Below are 22,682 nucleotides of genomic sequence, written 5' to 3' on the forward strand. Positions count from 1 at the left end.
TGTATTTGGTCTGAGAAGGAAACAGTTTAAATAATCTCACGTGTTTGGCTCAGAGGGGGGTGTTGTAGAGGGGGGGGGGTTACAGTAAATTTCTTCAAGCGCTGAACGTTTCTTGACCCTGAGGCAGGTGTCTGTAGTTTTTATGACTTTATCTCTGCAGCGATGCCGATTTAGACTCAGAGCTCTCTGAGCGGGTTTTCACCCGTCCACTCTGAAACGTGGCTGGGTGGGCTATGAACCAGCACGCTCTGCTAAATGTCCACATGGAAAAGGTTTGGAGAAACATCCTTTTGTTGACAGGCCACCTGCTGCTTGTGCTGCATGCATGTGGTGGGGAGGAGCTCAGAGTGCTGATGAATGTACGAAGTGCAGGATTTTCATCATAAAGAAAAACGCTGTTTAAAGTGGCCGTTCTTTACCAGCTGCACCAACGTAAGGCTGAGAACAGAAAAACGACTCTGTGAGATCGGAGGGCGTGAACATGTCAGCGCGGCCTTTTTACACACAGTATTTAATAAAGACGATGATCTTTTCATAACCCTCCCGCTGATGTATGGATTTCTCTAGCACGTAAGCATTTTTGCTCATTATTCATGCTGTGAAGAGGCCGTGAAACCGGGCGGTGGCTGGAAGCCAATTGTTTATTTTACAGTCCCAATAGCAGAAATAGGAAAACGTGCCAGTGTTAATTACAGCTGACACGAAGCCAGGCGCAAACATAATCCTGCTCACCGGAGGGCTCTGTGAAGAGTGAGCACTGGGCTGCTGTGTTTTCCCATTTCTCCTCGCATCTTATTTTTATCTCTCATTTCAGAGCGACTCTCCTGGAGATGAAATTGTGCATTAAATATGTTGCAAACCCGTCTGAATATCAATGAGAGCCCGGCCCTCCTGTTTGGCTGCACTGGTCCCATTTGAATTGGTTTTTTTGCACACTGAACCAACCAAACGGCTCGTGCAGTCATACGTCGAAGCGATTCACACCCTCCTGTTTGCACGGTTAGGAGACTTCGCCCTCGCTCGCTAAATGTTGCACAAAGTCCCCTCTCATCCTTATTCATGTTTCGTGGAAATCCTCCCCAGATAAATAATACGAGTCCCCAGTCACCCCAGCTGTTGATGAGAAGAGATTCATTCTCGACTCGTTCATGAACCCTACTTCAGGAAGATAAAGAGTGCTGACGGTTAGGAAATACAGAATATATTACAGCGTGTGCTCGTGTATAATATATGCCCGTTGTTGAGACTGTGGTACACTCTGCAGCTCAAGTCATAAAGGAAAGTTACCTATTCTTAAATGAGCCATTATCTACAGGCCATCTCTCCCTGATATTTAATTATAGAGGATCCAGCAGACATTTAGCTGCGTCAGCACGTTGAGGCACTTTTCTATAGCAGCATTAGAGATGTCACCGAGACCGAGACCTACGATTCAATACCAGAACACTGAAAACGAGACTGTTTCTATACTGCAGGTACTGTAGGCAGGTGTATGTACCAGGCTGCAACTGTTCCAGGAAGACGAGGAAGAAGAAAAACAAGACAAAGACGGAAAACACTGCACGTCCTACACTGGCCTCGTAGCTCCGTCCTCACTAAAGGAAAATCCACAGAAGTCGACCGACGAAGGAGAAACGACCAACTGAATGAGCTTCTCATCCAAGTATTATCTTCTTATGTTATCCTGAAGTACACATGAGCTAATCTGAGAAAGCTGGCTTGGCTGTAAGTGTGAATTAGCGAGCGAATGGTTGCCTGGCCCTTTTCACTGCTGTGATTGGCTCCAGCTCAGCTGTGACTCTTAACTGGATAAGCAGAACAACAAATGGTCGGATTCAGAAACGTGACCTGCCTTAGTCGGACGTGTTGGTGGCTCGCATGTTTTTGGCTGGTTAATTAACCAGATATTAACTTTTCCCGTGAACATGTACGATGTTAGAAAGCACTGAGGCGAAGCACAAAGTGCTCGTGTGAATGGGTGGATGAAGCATGTTGAATACGGTGCTTTTAGAGCAGAAACACACCACTTAAGAACCAGTTCATTTACCATTCACACCCACTGCATTTAACATTCATCTTTCTTTGTTGTGGGAAACATAAAAAACCCGTTCACATGACATCCTCACTCACACTGACAGCTCGCAGGCTGCAGGTGGCTGCAGTCCTCTCATTAACTGCAGCTAATTGCACGACGTGTTTCATGTGCATCAAAGTCGTAACGCATTCACATCGGTGTGTTTATCCATCATCATGTCACCTGGAAATCCTGAAGCACGAGCAGGTGAAGGTGGCTGCACGCTGCACGTGCTGACGGTTAATCCCGCACAGAGTCATTCCAAACAAAACCAACCAATCCTGAGCCGCCTACGTCAGTAAAGAGGTACAAGTATCAAGGTAAAGGAGTAACGTAGCCTCAGCATACTTTTCTAACCCTGATAAACTGGTAATATTTTAAGTCTTCAGTTAAACAAATATGACCGAGCCTGTGTTACTCTGACTGGACACAAGGAATAGAAACAGCTGCTCTGAGCATGTTATCATGCAGCAGGTGTGACCACAGTCATGTGATCAAAGCAGACCTTTATCACGCTGCGGTCCACAGACTACTGCGAAATTAAAAACTCATCACAGAAGGACACGATCTACACGAGGTGTTCATGTGTGCGGTCGCTTTCCTCCTCCGCTGAGACCAATTACAACATTTAATAGGTGAATGTGATAAAGGACGTGTTGAGCGCGCATGCAGGGCAACCTTACAGCTAGAGCAGGTCTTTATCAACAGCCAACGACCTTCCACATGAAACACTTTTCTTCTTCTAATTCACTGTAACAGTTCGAACTTCTGAGGTTCTTAAACGGATGCTGAGCTTGTCCTTGTTGACTTTGTCGGGAAGAATCAACAAACCAAACTTCCTGCTAAAATCCCAACCGCTGCCTCTGTGTGATGATTGGCAGACAGCACCTCCCACGCACGCACATCGTGTCGAGACTGCTCGCCATAGTTTCAACTGTCACAAGGCAACAAGATGGCTCGGTATAAGAGTGACTTATGACTGACACTGCAGCAGGGGACTTGTCAGGGTAACACCAGAAGAGCAGCGCGTAGGTGGGTGACACCGCGGAAAACAAACGGCCGTACAATGCCGCCGAGCAGCGTGTGCGTGCCTGATGGCGCCGAGCTGTCAGTCGGGGACATATGTCAGTTTCACAATAACCAAACACAAGAGCGTGCACATCGTGTTTCACTGAAGGAATCTAACGGTAATTTCTAACTCTTTACCCTTTGAAAGCCTGCTAGCAGCTCTTTTTCTGACATATTTCGCGCCTGCTTGTAGAACAAAATAACCGCGTTTGCAGGAAGTCTCTTCCTATACCGCCTCCTTCGGAAAAACAAACAAAATATTCCAATGGTGATCAAACCACGGCTTTAGAGATGTCAGAACCTCTCACAAAAGGCAGATGGAGGTCCTCAAATGCTGTCATTGGGGAGAGTTAAGGAAAGTCCAAAGGAGGAAAAGCTCAAGTCTCGTAGCTGCTGTTACAGTACGACTCTTACAATATGCATGGATCTAAGTATGCACGTTCAGAATAAACTCATCGTTTATCGTAAACCCCCACCATCGTCACGATTTAGCACCGCTTCTGTTTCAGCCTCAGATACTCACAGTTCGATGGCCTTGTTCCACATGATGACGTATCCGGACAAAATGAAGGACTCGATGTTGACGATGTGTGTGTTCCCGCGCTCCGTCCCCACATACAGCCATTTACTCTGAAAGGGCAGGTGGCAAAATGTGATCCTGCAGAGAGAAGAAGGAAAACAGGCTGAGCGGCAGCCAAACAACGCTTTGTGCGTCTCTGGATCAAACACATAACCACACACGTCTCTGAGTGTTAGGACAGTAATATACGCCTGGTGCTGCTTATGCTGATGTGCTTATATGTGTCCAACATGTCCATGTGAAATGGGACCTGCTCAAAATATATCATTTTAAAGATATAAAGATGAGAAATGTCTTAAAAAGCAACAACGTAAGAGCAGGCGAGCCTGTGACGTGAGGTAATTAAACTGAAATCTTCTCTCTGGTGTTTTGTTGCCTGAGTGTAACTGATGCAGGAGTGTGTGTGTACTGTATGTGACACCGTGTCACTGTCACAGTCATTTTCTCTGTGATAAGCTCCCTTCTTCAGACGAGTCAGAGCCTGACTCATGCACGGACGTCACGGCCTGACTCATTCTTTGTCGAGGCTTAATTTAGAACTGTGTTGTTGCAGGATAGCACCTTTCACGCAGGTATGATTGCCCACATTTGCTCTTCCTGCCCTTTAATGATGCAATTCCTGCTTTTCTCATGTGAGAGGAACTTTTTCCCTCAGTCTGCAAGTCCGGCAGAAACACTCTACTTATGGTACTTCAAAGAAACTCCCAGCAGTAAAAGCTTGATCTTTTTATGTGTTCTGTAACATTTCACACTGTTGATATTCGCTTCAAGCTTAGGCTGGTCCATTTCAGAAACACCCACCATCATTCTGCACAAAACTTTACATTTGATGTATGAATTACTGAAAACTGTCCCGTCTGCTAAGACAGACGGCGTGGAGAGAAGAGGATGTGGACCTAAATGCAGACAAACGGAGGTGGATGTTAATAAAAAGCGAGCCTTTATTTAGGGCTGCAGCAAACATTACAAAACAAAAGGCAGGAAGGGAACTACCAAAAGCTAAACATGAAACCTGGAAACACGGCGGGAAGAACGGCAGAGGAAATGCAGACGATCCAGAAACAAACAGAGGAACAAACACACAGAGAGACAGCTGGGAGCAACCGCACAACGAGACCGGAGGAACGAAACCGGCGACACTCACGTAGCACACGAGACTGTCAAAGTAAAACAGGAAACACGAGGAGGAGGAGCGCAGAGACCGGAAACGCACATCTATGACACACAACACTGTGTCGCCTACAATCAGCAAACCTGTTTGAATGTGCGTCTCCTGGACACAGCCGATAACAAATATTTCATCTTTTTTTTAACTGTTCAGAATTTAATGTTTGAAAAAAAAACAAACATATTTTTTATTATTATTTTGATGTTTCAGGTGTTTTTCACGACCACATAAACACTTACAATCCTGTTGAATAACACATGATGTTATTGCATAAGAAAATAATTCTGTGTGATGTGAGGCTGCTTCTTCACCGTTTGGTTTTTGTGAGCAGAGAACAAAGACCAGAGCAGTAAGTCACTCTCATGCTGATCACTGTGGAGAGACGGGGGATCAGCCCAACAGCCACCCAGCAAGTGGCAGAATTATTAGACAGAAGACAAATGAGAGGGCAGACGATTCAATAAGGATTTAAGGGGCTCGAGGAGATGATAATATTCAAACTGGCCTGGGGAAAGGTGGGGTGTGCAGCAGCACGAGCAGCAGAGGACTGCACAGGCGTCTATTCCCACAACAAGCATTTTATTCATCATTATTACTTCGAATGGATACACAAACATCCATCCAAGAGCACAAATTCTGGCACTACTGAAAAATGTTGACATTAAATGTTTAAATTGCTGTATTTTAAGAACCAGACCTGAAGTTTCACAGCGAGTCGTGATAGAGTCCCTGTGGACGCAGAGGAAGAAACTCCTTCTTTAGAAAAGCCTTTCAGCACTGAGTGCTTCAGTTTGAGATAATCGCTCGCATAAAAGACAAAGTGTGGAAGAAATGAGACGACCACAGGAAGTGGGAGGAGGCCCGTAGTGATGAATACAGATATATAAGGAAAATCAAAGCTTTTGTTTTAGCGGCACCATGCAGCAGCACGGACATCATAATTATCGATCTGAGGAAAGAAGAAAAGCATGACTTCAGCTGCCGGCAGAGCAGCAGCTTCAATAAATACTCCTAACGAAGGAAACAGATGCAGAGATTAAACAAATTGGTGACTTCATCTCAGGAACCAGTAACCTCGCCATCTGCTGAGCATGACCAGTGACCAGGACGTCAGGAATTCCACAGCGACTTCCTGTATCAGCAAACACTCGTATTATTATTTTACTACGACGGCCACGGCCGACAGTCATCACAGAGCGGGTCTCTCTGCTGATTCATGCGTTATCCTTGTGGGACTGTGATGAGGTATTAGGACACTGACTGTCAGAGGTGCAGCCTGGAGACACAGAGCTAAATGGAAAGGCAGCGCCTCTGATGGATGATGCACGATGCCCTTTTCTCCTTTTGTCTTACAGCGTGATTCGCTGCTCTTCTGCTGAGCGGTTCTGCCTCCTACCTTATCGCACCGACAGGCAGGTGGAACGCTGCTGAAAGAGGGTTTCAACACCTTTGAATCAAAGCATTACTCCTAACATTTACCTCAGAGCCTGTGTGGGCAGACTGGCTGTATCACGCACAGCTGCGAGGCTGTAAGACTCATAGACTCTTATGCGATGACGCCAGCTGCAAAAATAGCTCAATCAGAGACTCCAAATGCGAGGATGGAATGATGTAAATATGATAAAATGATTAGAGTGGGTTAGATTATAGAAGCAGTGGCTTACAGTCAGAATCAGTGTAACCACAGCATCACTTTCTACATATTCAGCAGGCAGCAGCAACTCTCAGGCTGCAGGTAACATCCAGCCCCACCAACATCCATGAGCCTGATCTCATAAATAAATATAATAATGCTGGAGAACGCTTGTATATGTTTGGCCACAGCTACAAACAGGAGTGAGTGTGCTGTGTTAACAGCACAGACAGCTGTAGAGGGAAGCGTGGACTGTGCAACATCACTCTGTAATAACACGCGAGCACCTCCCATGTCTGAGGCATCTAAGTGAAATCTGCTCACCTCCAGGCTCCTGCTTAAATAATCAGTTGTTAATATCTTTGCATTAAAACAAATACTTGTGTTAAAATGTACATAATGATGAATCTTTGAGGCTCTGTTACAGGCACAAAGTCCTCTCCTTTACTGTGTAACACACTGTTCAGACTGCAGCGCTTCCTGGCTGTGTCATGATGTGCTCGCGACTCAGCTCCTCTGGCTCACAGCTTGTTGTTCTCCTGCTTCTTACAGGAAGTTTCAGCAGAGAGAGAAAACGGCCTCCATGACTCAAACAGAGTCTTACCTTCACTCGCCTGTATTAAGAGTGTAACCTGCCAGCAGCTGAATGAGAATGATGATTACATACAGTTACAGCGAGCACAGAGTTATGTTCACTAAATGTCCTCGCCCAGAGAACAGGGAGGCTCGATGTTCAAAGGTATGAAAAGGAAACTTTTTCCTGCTACCTCATCTGTGGCATCGCACTCTCGATACGCTCTGACCGTTTATCAATGTTTCTTCGCTTGTTTACCGACTCAGACATGCCGTCAGAAACCACAGAGTTAGCTGAAGGTTACTGTGTGTATTTAAGCTGACGGAGCCAACAATCCTGACAGAACCGCAATATTATGTGTCTGGAATAAAGGTAAGATGTGTGAGACCTCTGCAGCATGCAGCAGCGGAGGTCCACCTACAGCGAGGACGCTGCAAACTTGAACACAGCAGCTGAGGTGCAGCAAACGTTCATACTGATTCCTGCTCCCTTAATCACAGCAGCAGCCTGATCTTTTCCCCTGCAGACAGAAATGGCAGCCTGCAGGTATCAGAATAATCAAACGGTGCTACACTGAAGCGCCTGTGTCTGAACATGCTCGGTTAAGCCACTCACAGCATTTTTCCCATTTGGGTCACTCAGAGGCAGCGTTTGCATCAACTGAGTGACTCTTTGAGGTTTTCCTGAGGAGGAAACTGGGGGAAAAGTTTTTAAAACCAAGCATCAGCATCCAGAGTCCATTGTTTGGCATTAATGTTTAATGGCAGAGAGCAGAAAATGTGCTGCTGATGGGAAAAAGCAAAGAGCCAATAGACAGAAGGGGCTGAAAAATGGAAAAACAAGCGAGCCGAGGATGGGAATCTCTTTCTCCATTCAGAAACCAACGAGCTGAGCCAGAAGTCAAGACACACAGAAGACACTCAGCCTGCTTCAATGAAGAGGAGATGAACATAGGACTTGATCACATTTGTACCAGCTGGAGGAAACGTAGTCTGTACCAAGTAACGCCTGCTGGCTTTGACCTTCCTACAGATAATCAGCCAGTATTGTCCAGTGTTGCAGGAGCTGCAGGTGGCGTCTCAGCCCGCTCTTTTCTGAGACTGGCACGAGGTGTCAAATATGGAAGCTGTACAGACACTGACACGCAATCAAGACATCGAGCAGGTACTGTTACACCCACATCACCCCACCAGAACGATGACTTCTAAAACAGAAGAGGTTGTCTCCTGGAGCAAAGACACCAGATTCAGCTCTCTGACTGCTGTTCGACCCAGGCCGTCATCAGCAATGTGTTTTTAAAGTGTTGCACAGGTGCAGAAGCCTGTTTGCTATAACCGTGTAAACACTGCTTCGTGTGGTTTTCAGGGTTTAGGTGATCAAATGTGAAATGGCTTCATTTTACGACTCGGCTCTGGCAGGGGCGTGGTGTCGCGGGGCACGGGGGTCATCGGCTGAGGTGGAGCAGAGCTTTTAGCCAGCATCAGAGTTCTGTCCTACATCTGAACAACACTCTGCTTCTCCATCTTTAGGACGCAGCCAGCATGACCCCAGAGCGTGCAACAGATCCGCTTTTCTGCAGGAGGACATCGTGTCAGGTCACGTTTGGTGTAACGGACACATTTTCAGTTCAGTTGTGAAGAAAGCCAAAGTGGTAAGGCTGTTCCTCTAAGCACCCACACTCTGCTGTTTGGCTTTGGATACTGATGCCACAGCTGAGGCTGCTAACCAGCACATGCTTGCTGGGATGTACTTGTAGAAACAGCTGGAGCTACAGACCATCGGAGCCGCGCTGGGTGAGAAAGTGTCCACGTCTATGCCTCTGCTGTTTTTAGACGTAATGATACAACACAGAGTTAATAAATCATGACCCTCAGAGGAGGATCAACCAGTGAGTTTGAAGTGTACACACAAACACTCAGCTCGAGCTGATTCGCTTACCAAAGGATGACATCATGAGGCCTATGTCCATCTTTTTATACAGATTTTATGTGCGAGTGTGTGCGAGTGTGTGCATACCTCTCTCTGTTAAACTTGAGTGAATGCAGGATGGCCGGCCGCCTCTGGCGCAGATTCCACAAGTGCAACGTGTCGTCTGCACAGGCAGAGACCAGCGCCCCCTGGAGGACAGAAAAGACACAGCCTGTAATCCTTCTGTACAGCAAGAACTGCTCATACACAGACTCTGCAGGGCAGTGATAATAAAGCCACTGCATGAATATGACCCCATCTGCAAACATCTGCTTACTGTCCTCACACCTTCACATCTGGGCTCTGCATGAACCCAATCAGATATTTGTTTGTCCAACTTTCCATTAAAACACAGTCGCAGCATCACAGACAGAAGCAGGCTGTGGTGACCATAAGGTGGAGCATCGCCTTCATAGCACACATGATTGATTTTCTCTATTTTTCAAAAATGACTCATAAATGTGATTTTCTTCACCAATTACAGCGAGACAATGAAAGGATTAAGAAAACTGTGAAAGCGTATCTGTGAGGATTAAAGACCTTGACTTTTACAGGTTACAGCTACTACTGAGCCTGTACATGGAGAGAAATAATGAAAATAATCTTCTATGTTATTTCACGTCTCCCCGCCCCGTATGGAGAGACGGTATAAATATATTAGCCTCTTTTCTTTTTACATAATCTCACCGAGAGCTTTTCTTTGGATTGAAGTCGTTCGTGTCTTGCACATCATATAATTCCATCCCACTGGGATTAACACGGCCTCACACTGAATTGCTAATTGCCCATTAAATTGCACTCAGTTTTGCTCTGAAACAGCTTCCACAAAGGAAGATAATGTTTCTAATGTTTGCAACCTGACTACTTCTGCAATCACTGTTCTGGAATAATAATGTCCCCTGTTAGAGTGGCACCATTTCATTAAGTGAAAGTAAAATCAAAAGCGTGTGTGTGTGTGTGTGTGTGTGTGTGTGTCGGTTCGTGCCATTATTTCTCTTAAATGATTCGAGTAACTGTTCAAAATCACGTCTGTCCTGATTCTTCTTTCAGATCAGGCAGTTCTTTTGCTCTAACGTGAAACAATGATCTATGTGATGCACACGAGCTCCAGTTTCTTGCATATGATTTAATGAGACGCTGAGTATTTGCTTATTTGTAGCTGGACTTTTAAAACTTGATTTAAAGACTGTATTTTGTCTTTACATGGTAACATTGTTGCGTAAGATTAGTGACATTTAAACTCCAGTAAACCTGTGATTCAGTGCTCTGGCTGATTCTTAACACAGTCTGAAGCTTAAAGATTATTTTAACTATGCTGACTGAGACAGTGATGCCCCCCCCCCACCCCCCACCAATCACCCATCTCTCCCAGTATACAGCAGAAAACGCTGTAAGTACTGTACTGGTGGTCTGTCAGGGACAGCACAGCTATGCTGTTTTTTCTGCACTACATGTAATTTACTTTGTGTTCAGCTTTAAGCTTCTTCTTGTGATAAAAGCACCTCTAATGTTTTTTTTGTGCACGTTTTAAAAATGACATATTGCAGGTTGGATGTCTGCTGGTCCTGGGGAGGAAGGGCTGACTGCTTGAAATCATTTGCCATTGAGTGAGATTGTAATAAGTTTTTGCTGAGTTAGCAGTGACCACAGTATGAATTCAGTGGATCAGTTACGTAATGGTTCAAGGTTCAAGGTTCTTTATTTGTCACATGCATAGTTATACAAGTATAACACACAGTGAAATGTAGCCTGACACGCTCCTCGACATGCAAAAATGGGGGGGGGGGTAGAGGAAGAACATTATATATATATATATATATAGTGTATACATTGATACATTGGGTGAATGTGCAGTAGTAGCAGCAAGCAGGTGAATTCTGTACATTAATAGGAATAGACATCTGACTATTTTACAGGATAGGCAATATAAACATATTTAAAATTAAAGGAATTTTGAATGTACATTGTGCCTGGTTTAGAGTGTCTGGAAGAGAGTCCTGTCTCAGTCAATTATAGATGATGTGAGAGGGCGGGTGTGTGTGTGTTTAGGGCCTGGATGGCTCGGGGATAGAAGCTCCTCTTGAGTCTCTCTGTCCTTGCCCGGATGATGCGGAACCTTCTACCAGATTGCAGAAGTTGGAACAGTTTGTTGCCAGGATGGGACGGGTCCTTCAGTATCTGCTCTAGTCCGGCATCTCCTGGTGTAGGTGTCCTGAAGCGGGGGGAGAGCAATCCTGCAGCAGCGTTCTGCTGTACGGATCACTCTCTGGAGAGCTTTTTGGTCCTTCACACAGCTGTTCCCAAACCACGATGTCATGTTCTGTGTGAGGATGCTCTCCACAGCGCCTGTATAGAAAATCCTGAGGATCTTTGGAGAGACCCTGAACTTCCTCAGTTGTCGTAGGTGGTACAGGCGCTGCCTAGCCTTTTTGGTCTGGACCTGAATGTGGGCAGCCCATGTCAGGTCTGAGGAGATGTGGACACCAAGATACTTGAAGGACTGCACCCTCTCCACTGGAGCTCCATTGATGATAATGGGCTTGTAGTCTCTGTGCTGACCCCTTCTGAAGTCCACCACCAGCTCCTTGGTCTTGCCGACGTTCAGCTGGAGGTGGTTGTCCCGGCACCGTGATGCCAGATTCTTCACTTCGTCCATGTAGCCCGCCTCATCGTTGTTGGAGATGGCACCCAACACCACTGTGTCGTCAGCAAACTTCACAGTGGTGTTGGAGCCATGGGTGGCCACACAGTCTGAAGTGTAGAGGGAATAGAGCAGTGGCGAGAGGACACAACCCTGTGGTGCTCCTGTGTTGATGGTGATGCTGTTAGAGACGCATCTACCCACCCTCACCACCTGAGTTCTGCCAGTTCTGCTCAGTCACACAGTAGTAAAAATAGGACACCAACCTCCCTGTGACTGGGAACAATGGGAGCAATGGGAGGTTTCACTGCATTTTGTTGCAAGTCGTTGTGGATACCAGCTTTTGGCATGACTCGGAGTCAGCCTGTAGCAGTAAGTGCAAACTAAACTGGCTGTATTGTGGTTATATTGCTTCTGTAACCTTTGAGTGCCTTTGTGTTTTTGTCGTTGCATCGCCGTCCTGTAGCGCCAGGCGCGTCCACGTCACTGGGAATTTAGAATTTGTGTTTCAAATCTACGCGGTTCTGGACGAACGCTGAATGTAAGTAGTTCATGTGAACTTCTGTGATGGCAGCAGATCTTCTCTGGTCTTATCACAGTGAATCGAAACGTTATCATCAACAAGCTGCGTGCGACTGCCACCTCATTCACCTGCAGACTGACAGCAGACTGACTCGTTGCTGTTCCTTCTCTGCCTCGAGGCACTAAAGATGCGAGAGGTCACAGATCTCATCCTCAAACATTTCAAAGGCAGCTAGACTGCAAGTCCACCGCACAGAGTTACAGTAACTCTGGTCGTGCTGCAGTCACCTGACTGTAGTAACAAACCAACAGGGTGCTCAGTTTAACTCGACTCTCTTTCAGTTGATGCGTTTTGTCAGGATTGAATGAAGCCCAGTTTTTCTTCTGTAGCTCCATTTACAGCTGCAAATATCCTTACATGCTGACAACAGGCACGTGTGATGTGCTTGGGTTTCACTGCAATGCAACATAGAACTGCTAGAGTTGCTCAACATCATGTTTCATCAACACTCCTGAAGAATCACTGCACTTCATAATTGTCAAAGGGCAGCAGGGAAGTTTTTAGAGCAGCCAAGAACGGAGAACGCAGAGGAGGAGAGAGCGAAACAGAGTGAGGTGGAACAGCCGCTAATGAAGAAATCACTCCAGACGGGGAGAAGAGAGAACCGAGGCAGACAGGGTGAAAGCCTGTCGTCAATTATCTTGATGTCTTGATGGCAACAAAGGCAAGATAACCAGGCACAAGTACAGTGAACGGCATGGGTGAAAATGAAAGCTGTGCCAAGAGAAATTACACAGAAAGACATCAGAACATCTCTTGGTGCACTTATCTCTACCTGTACTCAAAACCAGGTGAGGGTGTAGTCTAGATAACAGCTCCTTTCAAAAAGCAAGAACAGAGAAAAACAAAGGATCTGCTTAAATCCACCAGAACCTTTCATCTTTTGTCTGTCTGTATTGATCTGGTCAGTAGAAATGACTATTAAGACACTCATCACAGTACACACTAATCGTTCATTAATTAATCAATATCTAAGCCTCATCATGGCCTGACATTAATCAACACTTCAGAGGAACTCCCTGAAAAGTGAAAATGAGGGGAATAATGTTTGCTCACTTACAAAGAAATGAGCGGTGTCTGATTACAAATGTATTTTTAATTTAAAGGAGAGAATATCAACCCCCATGTCACTGAGTAAAAGAAGCATTTCAGCCCCTACAGTTGGTCACAATCGAGCTCTTTGGCGTCAGCTCGACCTGCTGTGTTTGGAGGAAGAGGAGCGAATGATGTGACTCATACAACATCATCGTGGTTGGGGCTGTTTTTTTGAGACGCGTGACATAAAATGTTGGACCTGAGCCTCCCTCAGCCACAATACTGAAGAGTGGTTATGGACGTGTTACCTGAGTCACTGACCCAGTGCTTTGGTTTTACGATGTTTTGAAGTCTTATTTTCTGTACCTTGTATTTCCTAGTTTCTTAGTTAGTATTTGATCCTGTTCATGTCTTCCTCTCCCCTTGTCTCATCTTTTTGATCAGTGCCGGCTGTGTTTCCCAGATGTTTCCTCTTTGCCCTGCTCCCCTCTTGTATTGAGGGTCTGATTCTTCCTCGTTCCCGGCCGTGTGTTCTGCCTGTTTAGTCTCATGTTTATTCTCAGCTTAGTTAGTTTTGTATTTCTGGCATTCAGCAATACAGCAGAGTTTTTGAGTTTGATTTTGCCTCCATGAGTCTGCGTTTTGGGTCCATTCCTGCTGCCACACACAGCAAGCTTGACAGGATGGGTCTGTTAGTACGACAGTGACCCAAAACTTACCACCAGGGCAACAAAGGAGCGGCTAAAGAAGAAGCACATTGAGGTCATGGAGTGCCACGCCTCAGGCCCACAGATAATCTGTGCAGGGAGCTGAAGCTTGGAGAGTTTCTGTAAGGAGGAGTGAGCCTGATGACCAAAAACACGTCATCGTATTGTCTTTGGCTTTTTTATAAGATCGAATGATGACAGATACATGTTAACACTGGTTCAAGCAAATCAAGCTACCAAAGTGCGAAGACAACCTTGGAGACCCCTGCTACTGACCCGTTCATAACATGACTGAAGTCTGTGTGTGAAGGAGAAGAGAAGAAATGAGGGTGACTCCAGAATTCAGCATATTGCTGTACGTTTACACCTAAACACAAAACCACGCGTCGCGTTCGGTCCCAGCTCAGCTCAATAATCGCCTTTTTCTTACATTAGCACTCTGCTCTCTTTGCCCCGACTCCAGCACCAAACCAGCCTCTTTACATGTTTTATTCATTAAACATAATAATGAATTCAGAATAGAGAAACAAACACATTAATTAACCTATTCATACCCTCCACTGACAGTGCCACAAAATAATAATCTATAAATATTTTTGCTCATCAAATATGAAGCGAGAGGCCCACGAGGATGGTACGAAATTACTAAGACGTGTGTGGGGGTTTGTGTGATAGAGGACAAAGATGCTCTTCATGCATGCAGCGCTCTCGAGTACCTGAGAAGTGGCCTCGTTTGTGGGTTGGTGCTGCGTGTCTAATGGGGAGAAGTCATTACACCTCACTGAATGTCAAGATCAGGTCTGAATGTACGAGCCAACCAGGGCAGCCGACAGCCCACGCACCGAGTCCACGAGAGGGTTCTGACATGGAGCACTGCTATTATCCACTCTGTCAAGCGATGGGAAGACCTACAGTCAGTGAGGGAGCATTAACACAGAGTGTGTGCTACACCATGCAAACATATTTATGAGCAAAAATTCATTTCTGAATCCTGCTGAAGACGAAGAAACCTGGTGGATTTCAACTGGTTGGGGACAAAAAGTAACTGCACGATTAAAACATATATCTGGATGATTTTAACGTCAGTGAGGAGTCAGTTGGGCTGATTCACTCTATGTTTTTGGTCTTCTGTATGTGAAGTGCTGCCTATGAGCTTTGCAGCATTTGAGTGACTCTAAGAAGAAAGTACTGCCTCTGACAGATGATGGGCTTTAACGTGGATCACGAGCACTGATCTTTCTCCATCCCCGTCTCTTCCCATCATTCTGCTATAATTTAATCTTGTTTTAGCTGATAAAAAACTGTGTCTGCTGTTTTCTAGGAACATGTGATCTGGCTGTCCTTCAGTCTTGCTGGTCTGCATCTTAAAGTAACTCATCTGTATTTACAATCCTGAAGCATCCTCTGTGGGGATTCAGGATGTTGTCAAGAGTACTGTTTCTTACAAATATTCACGAACGTTCAAAAGTATATGTATATTTAAAAAGCCCCCACTCGCCCCTGCAGGCGGTTTTTACCCTTCAAGCTCGGGTCCTCTACCAGAGGCCTGGGAGCTTGATGGTCCTGCGCAGTATCTCTGCTGGTCCTAGGACTGCGCTCTGCCGGACAGAGATCTCCGATGTTGTTGGAGACTGGGGAGCGTGCTTTTTCTTTTCGTGCCCCATTTTTGTGGAACAACCTCCCTCAAGATATTAGGCAGGCATGCTCTGTGGAGGGTTTTAAAGCCAAGTTAAAGACTTACATGTTCACCATATCTTATGTGTCTTATGTGTCTTTAAATTGTTGTCAGCTTTAAAATTGTATTGCTTTTATTTATTTATCTTTTTATCTTCAAATAACTGTTCAGCACTTTGTTTGATAGCGCTTTATAAATAAAGTTGTTGTTAATAATGATAATAATGGATCGCATTTATATAGCGCTTTTCTGTTGTTGTTTTTGTTGTTATTGTTGTTCCCGGGACTGCACTCTTCTGGACAGAGATCTCCGATGTTGTTCCTGGGATCTGCTGGAGCTACTCGCTTAGCTCGGGAGTCACCGCACCGAGTGCTCCGACTACCACTGGGACCACCGTTACCTTCACTGTCCACATCATCTCCAGCTCTTCTCGAGCCCTTGGTACTCCTCCAGCTTCTCGTGTTCCCTCTTCCTGATGTCGGTGTTATTCAGTATGACTACATCGATCACTACGGCCGTCTTCCTCTGCTTGCCTGCCACCACTATGTCCGGTTGGTTAGCCATCACCATTTAGTCCGTCTGTATCTGGAAGTCCCACAGGATCTTAGCTCGGTCATTCTCCACCACCCTTGGGGGCGTGTCCTATTTTAATCTCAGGACTTTCAGGCCATACTCGACATTTGAAATCAACTCCAAAACATTTTTTTGTTACATATAGCTAACTATGACTATAGATGGTTTATATAAAGCTGAGGGTCCATACTTCAGTACTTCAGTCTCATTTTGGTCCCTCTGTTCTATATTAGTGTTGGACAGAGACAGAATTACTATTCAAATACTTATCGAACCATTTTTTAAAACACACACACACACACACACACACACACACTACCTGTCTATACCTGTAATACAGAAACACACATAACCCTCTTCAGGCTCATCCACCTCCATTTGCCTCAGACACATCACAGCCAGTGAGTGATGGAGAAGTGGGCTGAAAACAGCCAGTGGGCTTAAAAAGAAAAACACTGAGGAAAGAAAAAGACGAGAGGAGCCGAGAGGAAAAGAGATTACAGCAGAATAAAGCAGAAGATCGATGAGAGACGGCTTTACGTTTGAGACCTGTGTCACCCTCCTGCTCTTGTAACCATCGTGAAATCCTCTTTCCCCGGTACAGCGTCAGTATTTTGTTAGAAAGTACAGCAATAAACTGCTGTTAAAGTCCTAAAATGAACAGTATGACACAGCACTGTCACGTGTAAGCCCACACCACAGTTTGTCAGGGTGGAAAAGAAGAGGAGAGAATAAAAACCACATCGGTGTAACTAAGCACTGCTCACAATTATCCTTCATTTAAAACGGTGACATATGCAGTGTTTTGGCTGCTGCCACTCAAAGATCAATTAACTGAGAGTTAATCATGAACGGTTTACTTATAAATGTCACGACCATCAGACTGCAAATGAATTCAACTAAATCTTCATTTACACAATCATGAAATGCACACTATGCATAATGTATAATATGACTGGTTATTATGTGGTATTAAAGCTTCCATTGTAAAAGAACATCATACACTGCAGTGTTGAAGTCTTCTGCTGACACAAAGCTGTTCCAGAAATCCTGCCTGTATCAGATGCTCCGTGAACAGTGGAGCGTGTGTGTGGCCCTTATAAAGGTCCAGTGAACCAAACATCTGTGTGAGAAAACACAGTGTGGTGACTGATGAGACCGGAGCTTTACACTCTGCCATGTTTGTCCCTCGCATGGCTCAAAATGATATGGATTCACTTATTTTGTCTTTTAACAATCAATGTAACTCTATTTTAGATACGGTGGCACCTCTGAAACTAAATGTTGTCCATTCTTCAAATTTCTGTCCTTGGATAAATGAAAGTATTCGAAATTTTAGGAGATATTGTCGCAAATTAGAACGTTTATGGAAGGCTTCCAAGCTTGAGGTCCATAGGGTACATCTCAAGGAATCAATTTTCTCACTTAACGACATGATAAAAAATGCCAGAACGGAATATTTTGCTAATCTAACAGCTTCAAAAAAGAAAAATCCCAGAGTATTGTTTGATACAATTAAAAACATTGTCTCTCCTGATATTCCTCATGTACCAGTCTATACTAAATCTGATTGTAATGACTTTTTAAACTATTTTGTTAATAAGGTCGCTGCTGTCAGGTCTAATATTTCTCCATCATCCTCTCAGTATCACACTGACACGTTGCTTACCTCTGATACCTGCTCCTCTTTTACTCCTGTTACCTTACAGGACATCAGTGTCTGCTTGGTCGAATGAAACTGACTTCAAGCCACCTTGATGTACTTCCTCCATCATTTTTCATTAGTGTGTTTGATTCTATTGGCCCCTGTATTCTGGAAATAATTAATACTTCTCTTTATACTGGCTCAGGTCCCAGCTATTTTAAACAAGCTATTGTTGAACCAATATTAAAGAAACCAAATTTGGACCCATCTCTTCCAAGCAGTTACAGGCCAATATCAAAATTACCATTGGTGTCAAAGATCTTGGAAAAAACAGTTGCAGAACAACTTAACAACTTTTTGGAAAAGAACAATGTTCTGGACATTTTCCAGTCTGGTTTCCGCAAATTGCACTCCACTGAAACCGCTTTGCTTAAAGTCTCTAGTGACACTCTGATGGCAGCAGACTCTGGAGAGTACACTGTTCTGGTTATGTTGGATCTCAGCTCTGCTTTTGATACTGTTGATCACAGCATCCTGATAAATAGGCTGAAGGACTTGTTTGGGATCACTGGTGTTGTTTTAAATGGTTTATGTCGTATCTATCTGAGAGATCCTTTACTGTCTGTATGAATCATGTGTTGTATGAAACATCAGTTCTGCCTTCTGGGGCACCTCAAGGATCTGTTTTAGGTCCTATTCTCTTTTTGCTGTATATACTCCCTCTAGGCCACATTATCAGACGTTACAATAATATTTCTTATCATCTCTATGCTGATGACATTCAGTTGTACTGTTCTTTCAAAGCTTCTGAGTTTTATAAATTGTCTTGTTTAAATAATTGTCTGTCAGAAATCAAACAATGGTTAAATGACAATTTCCTCCAGTTAAATGCAGATAAAACAGAAACTTTGATTGTTGCACCTGATCACATGCTCTCAGAAATTAGGCAGCATATCAGTTTTTTTAGACCCTTCATTTCAGTCGAGTCTCAGAAACTTAGGTGTTATATTTGACAGTTCAATGTCTCTTGAGAAACACTCTAAACAACTTGTCCGGAACTGTTTTTATCATCTAAGAAACATTTCTAAACTCAGGCTACTGGTGTCAAAGGCAGAACTTGAGATGATGATTCCTGCTTTTATCTCTTCTCGTTTGGATTATTGTAACAGTCTTTTTACGTGTCTCAACAAACCAGCTCTGGATCGCCTTCAGTCTGTACAGAATGCAGCGGCAAGACTTAACTGGTACAAACAAGAGGTCACACATTACTCCAGTTTTGGCTTCTATTCATTGGTTGCCTGTAAATTTTAGGGTTCATTTTAAAATTTTAGTTGTAACTTTTAGAGCTCTGCACGGTGAAGCTCCCCAGTATATCTCTGACCTGCTGAAACCTCATGCTTCATCCCGAGCACTTAGGTCTTCAAGTCAGAGGCTACTGGTGGTCCCACGTACTAGGTTTAAAACACGTGGGGATCGGGCTTTTCAGGCACTGGCACCGAGGCTGTGGAACTCTCTGCCGTTGTCTTTACGCTGTCTAGACTCTACTGACTCCTTTAAAAAGCAGCTGAAGACATTTTTATACAAACGGGCTTTTAATTAATTTTAACTTGTATGTCTGATCTTATTGTAAAGCACTTTGTGATTTTTATCTGTGAAATGTGCTATATAAATAAATTTTACTTACTCTTATTGTGACTTTATTTCATTATCAACTAATCCCATAATAAAGGAAACCCAACCTAGTTACCATGATAACAATCACCGGGGTAGTTAAAGGTGATTGTTATCACCACCGTCATCGTCTCATTGTTAGTTCTACTGAAGAACTAACAACGTTTCATAATCATCGTTATAGCTACAAAGTTATAACTTGTTATTAGCACAGCTCCGGGTTTCCAAATATTATAAAAAGCCTCAAAGATTGTGGCTTACCTCATTGATGAGAAACTGCAGCTGAAGAACAGCAGCTCCGCTCTCATGCTGACAGTAGCAGTCCACCCCAGGTCGGCCCAGTCTGGTGACACCACACAGTCAAGGAAGAGCACCAAGTTTCTGTGGGTGTGCAGTGAGTGCAGGCAGACAGGACATCCAATCAGTACATAAGCATGGAGCAGATATGATGATGAGCCAAACCTTCAGGTTTATTTACAGACACAACAACAGCACACGTCCAGGTTTAACTGCTGCGCTGCTGCACAGTCTGAGGTGCAACACAGAATAAAGGGCTTCAGGCTGACAGTAGCCCCTGTTCCTGGTGGTGTGTGTGCAGTGTGAAACAAGGAGAACATAAAAAACTCCTGAGTTGTTTCATCACATCACCACAGCACAGGCAGATGGTGCAACGTCAGATCCAGTTATACGGGACGACTGGATGTGAACGAAGGTTCACAGGCAAACAACATTCAGAAACAGTGTTTTTATTAGTGTGTGGTGCCAGCGATGCATCACAAAAAGACGCCGTTCAGCATCTTCATGATGTCAGAAATAACCCTGTCGAGCCCATTATTATTATTTTTAGCAGTTTTTCTTAGAAAGCACTTCTCCTGTGTGAGCTAGTTAGTTAATAGTTGGTATAACGATCGGGTACAACATTACTGTTTCCTTGCGGCTTGTTTAGGTACGCTCACCAGAGGAAGTCAAAATCCCAGAGAACATCCTTCAAAGCAGGTGGAAACCAGCAGGAGGCAGAAATGAAACAACGTGGAAACAGAGCCAGTTGGATGAGAACTACAAGCAGTTATTCAATCACTACAGTTTGTTCAGTTTGTGCGCTGTGTTGCCAGCATGTGTCAGCACACCGCAGTGCAGCTGAGAAACAAGCAGCCCTGCAACGACTCTCATACGTCTGGTTATTATAAAGCAGACATGCAGCCAGAACCACGACTGTCATTCTTATCAAGCAAGAACTGAAAACAAAGAATCTATTGGACAAAATATTTACTGCTGAAGTTTGAGTCAGCGGAGAGGTTTTCACCTTTTCTACCAACAAAGCTCGTTTGCAGTTTCTCTGCTGCACGCAGCGTTAGCTCTGCTGCGATTTCACGTGCACATGAGCTGTAATGTCTCATTACAAAACCTGTGCTATGATGTGCCCGGCTATTTTGCTCTACCCTTCTCCCTAAAGAGATTTCTGTCCACCTCGTTTAGCGTCAGTGGCTGCCCATGACACCTCGCAAACAGCTCGGGGCAAGGTGATTGTCTGAGCCGTAATCAAATATGTGTTCATCTGGTTAACAGCACAGCGAAAAAAAGAAAATGACAGTATGTGTAAACGCTGTGAGTGGAAAGAGCGATCAGAGATACGGGTTCAGTATTAATGAAACCCAGAGAGAGGAATCAGAGAGCAGGAGACTGAAGAACGATTTAACGTGCACGAGGAAGAAAAGCAGATTTAATTACGCTTATTTCAGCGCTCCGCTGTGAACGAGCGGACAGCAGATCCAGTTATAAATCCTTCAGTTACCAGTAACACCACCCACACGTGGCTTTGGGATAATGCTTCAGCTGGCAGACGTACTGATAGCATGCACAGTGAGTACGCTCCATGTCAATTTCACAATGTCCTCTGAAAGCAGCAGGGCAGAACCACCCAGACAGTCCCTCTATACAGACTCATCTACAGCAGCAGCCGTGGAGCCGATACGCGAATCGTTGAACCAGGGAGCAGAAATCAGCTGCACTGGGAAGGAAAGACTCGGTTTATGGTTCAAAAGGCCGGCTGTGGCTTTGGGCTAAAGCCAACTTTAGTTATGAACATTTACTTACTCTATACATGCGTGCAACAGCCTTCACCTTATATAGAAAACTAGCATATATGCTAACATTTGAGGTATTATTGTCTGTAAAACCTTAGTACCAGAATATTTTGAAGATTTAGGTTCCTGTGATTATCAGTGACAATAATCACAAACACTGTTTATTAAAACATTAAACGTTTCTTATAGTATGTTAAGAAACGTATGAGTTGGACCACAGAGTGTTTTTATGAGCGTCTGGTGCCAGCGAGTGGATTTGAGGATGGCTGGTTATGGTCAAAGTCAGCTCGATTACTGTTCATACAAAATGCTATTTAATTATCATAATTGGCCCTGCCAGTATCTCTGTATTACATATTCTGTCTTTCATGCGCGCTGCAATCAGGCGCAGATTTGTAAAATGCTTCACTGTCCGTTTTAATTTATCAGATTAATGGTTTGATGAGACACCGTGGCAGACGTCCAACATGATGCAGAGGACGCGTCACAAAACTGTGACCTTGACTAACCAGCGGGTGCTGTCAGAGTGTGTGTGTGTGTCTGTGGGTGTGTGTGTGTGTGTGTGTCTGTGTGTGTGTGTGTGTGTGTGTGTGTCTGTGTGTGTGTGTGTGTGTGTAATTTATACTGTTATAGCATGTATACATAAAGAGCTGAGCTGTTCCTGAATGATAAACTGACCGTGCTTTTACTTTGGTGGGACAAAGTATTTGCCCACTTCCTGATTTCTTATGTTTTTGTGATATTTGTTCCAGAACAACAAATATCTGTCAAAGAGAACCAGAGTAAATACAAAGTGCTTTTTCATTTATTAGGGGAACAAAGTACCTATACCAACCTACCTGACCCGTGTTTAAGTGTGACGTAAGCTGAGTTCAGTGTCACTGCAGTCGGGTCTGATTACTACCTGATCTGCTGAAGGGAGAAATCACATGTCTGAGACGTTAAGTAGGCTAAAGGAGCTAAAAACACTCAGCACATGATGCCAGGATGTAAAGAAACTGGA

The 22,682-nt window shown here is 44.4% G+C and overlaps 1 protein-coding gene across 16 annotated transcripts in view; it reads right to left on the minus strand.

Annotated features, from left to right (window-relative positions):
* stxbp5l (syntaxin binding protein 5L) overlaps positions 1-22,682 on the minus strand; it is a 129,903-nt gene that overhangs the window by 54,172 nt on the left and 53,049 nt on the right. For all 16 annotated transcript variants that reach the window (XM_084907696.1, XM_084907694.1, XM_084907692.1 and 13 more), the window contains exons 3-5: positions 19,857-19,938; positions 9,114-9,214; positions 3,666-3,800 (exon numbers count right to left, since the gene is read on the minus strand). In XM_084907696.1, the coding sequence (XP_084763822.1) occupies positions 3,666-3,800; positions 9,114-9,214; positions 19,857-19,938 (318 nt within the window). The remainder of the gene's footprint in view (positions 1-3,665; positions 3,801-9,113; positions 9,215-19,856; positions 19,939-22,682) is intronic.

The sequence above is a fragment of the Perissodus microlepis genome, chromosome 16, assembly GCF_051167445.1.
Source record: "Perissodus microlepis isolate ML-2025 ecotype Zambia chromosome 16, ASM5116744v1, whole genome shotgun sequence".
NCBI classification, from domain to species: Eukaryota; Metazoa; Chordata; class Actinopteri; order Cichliformes; family Cichlidae; genus Perissodus; species Perissodus microlepis.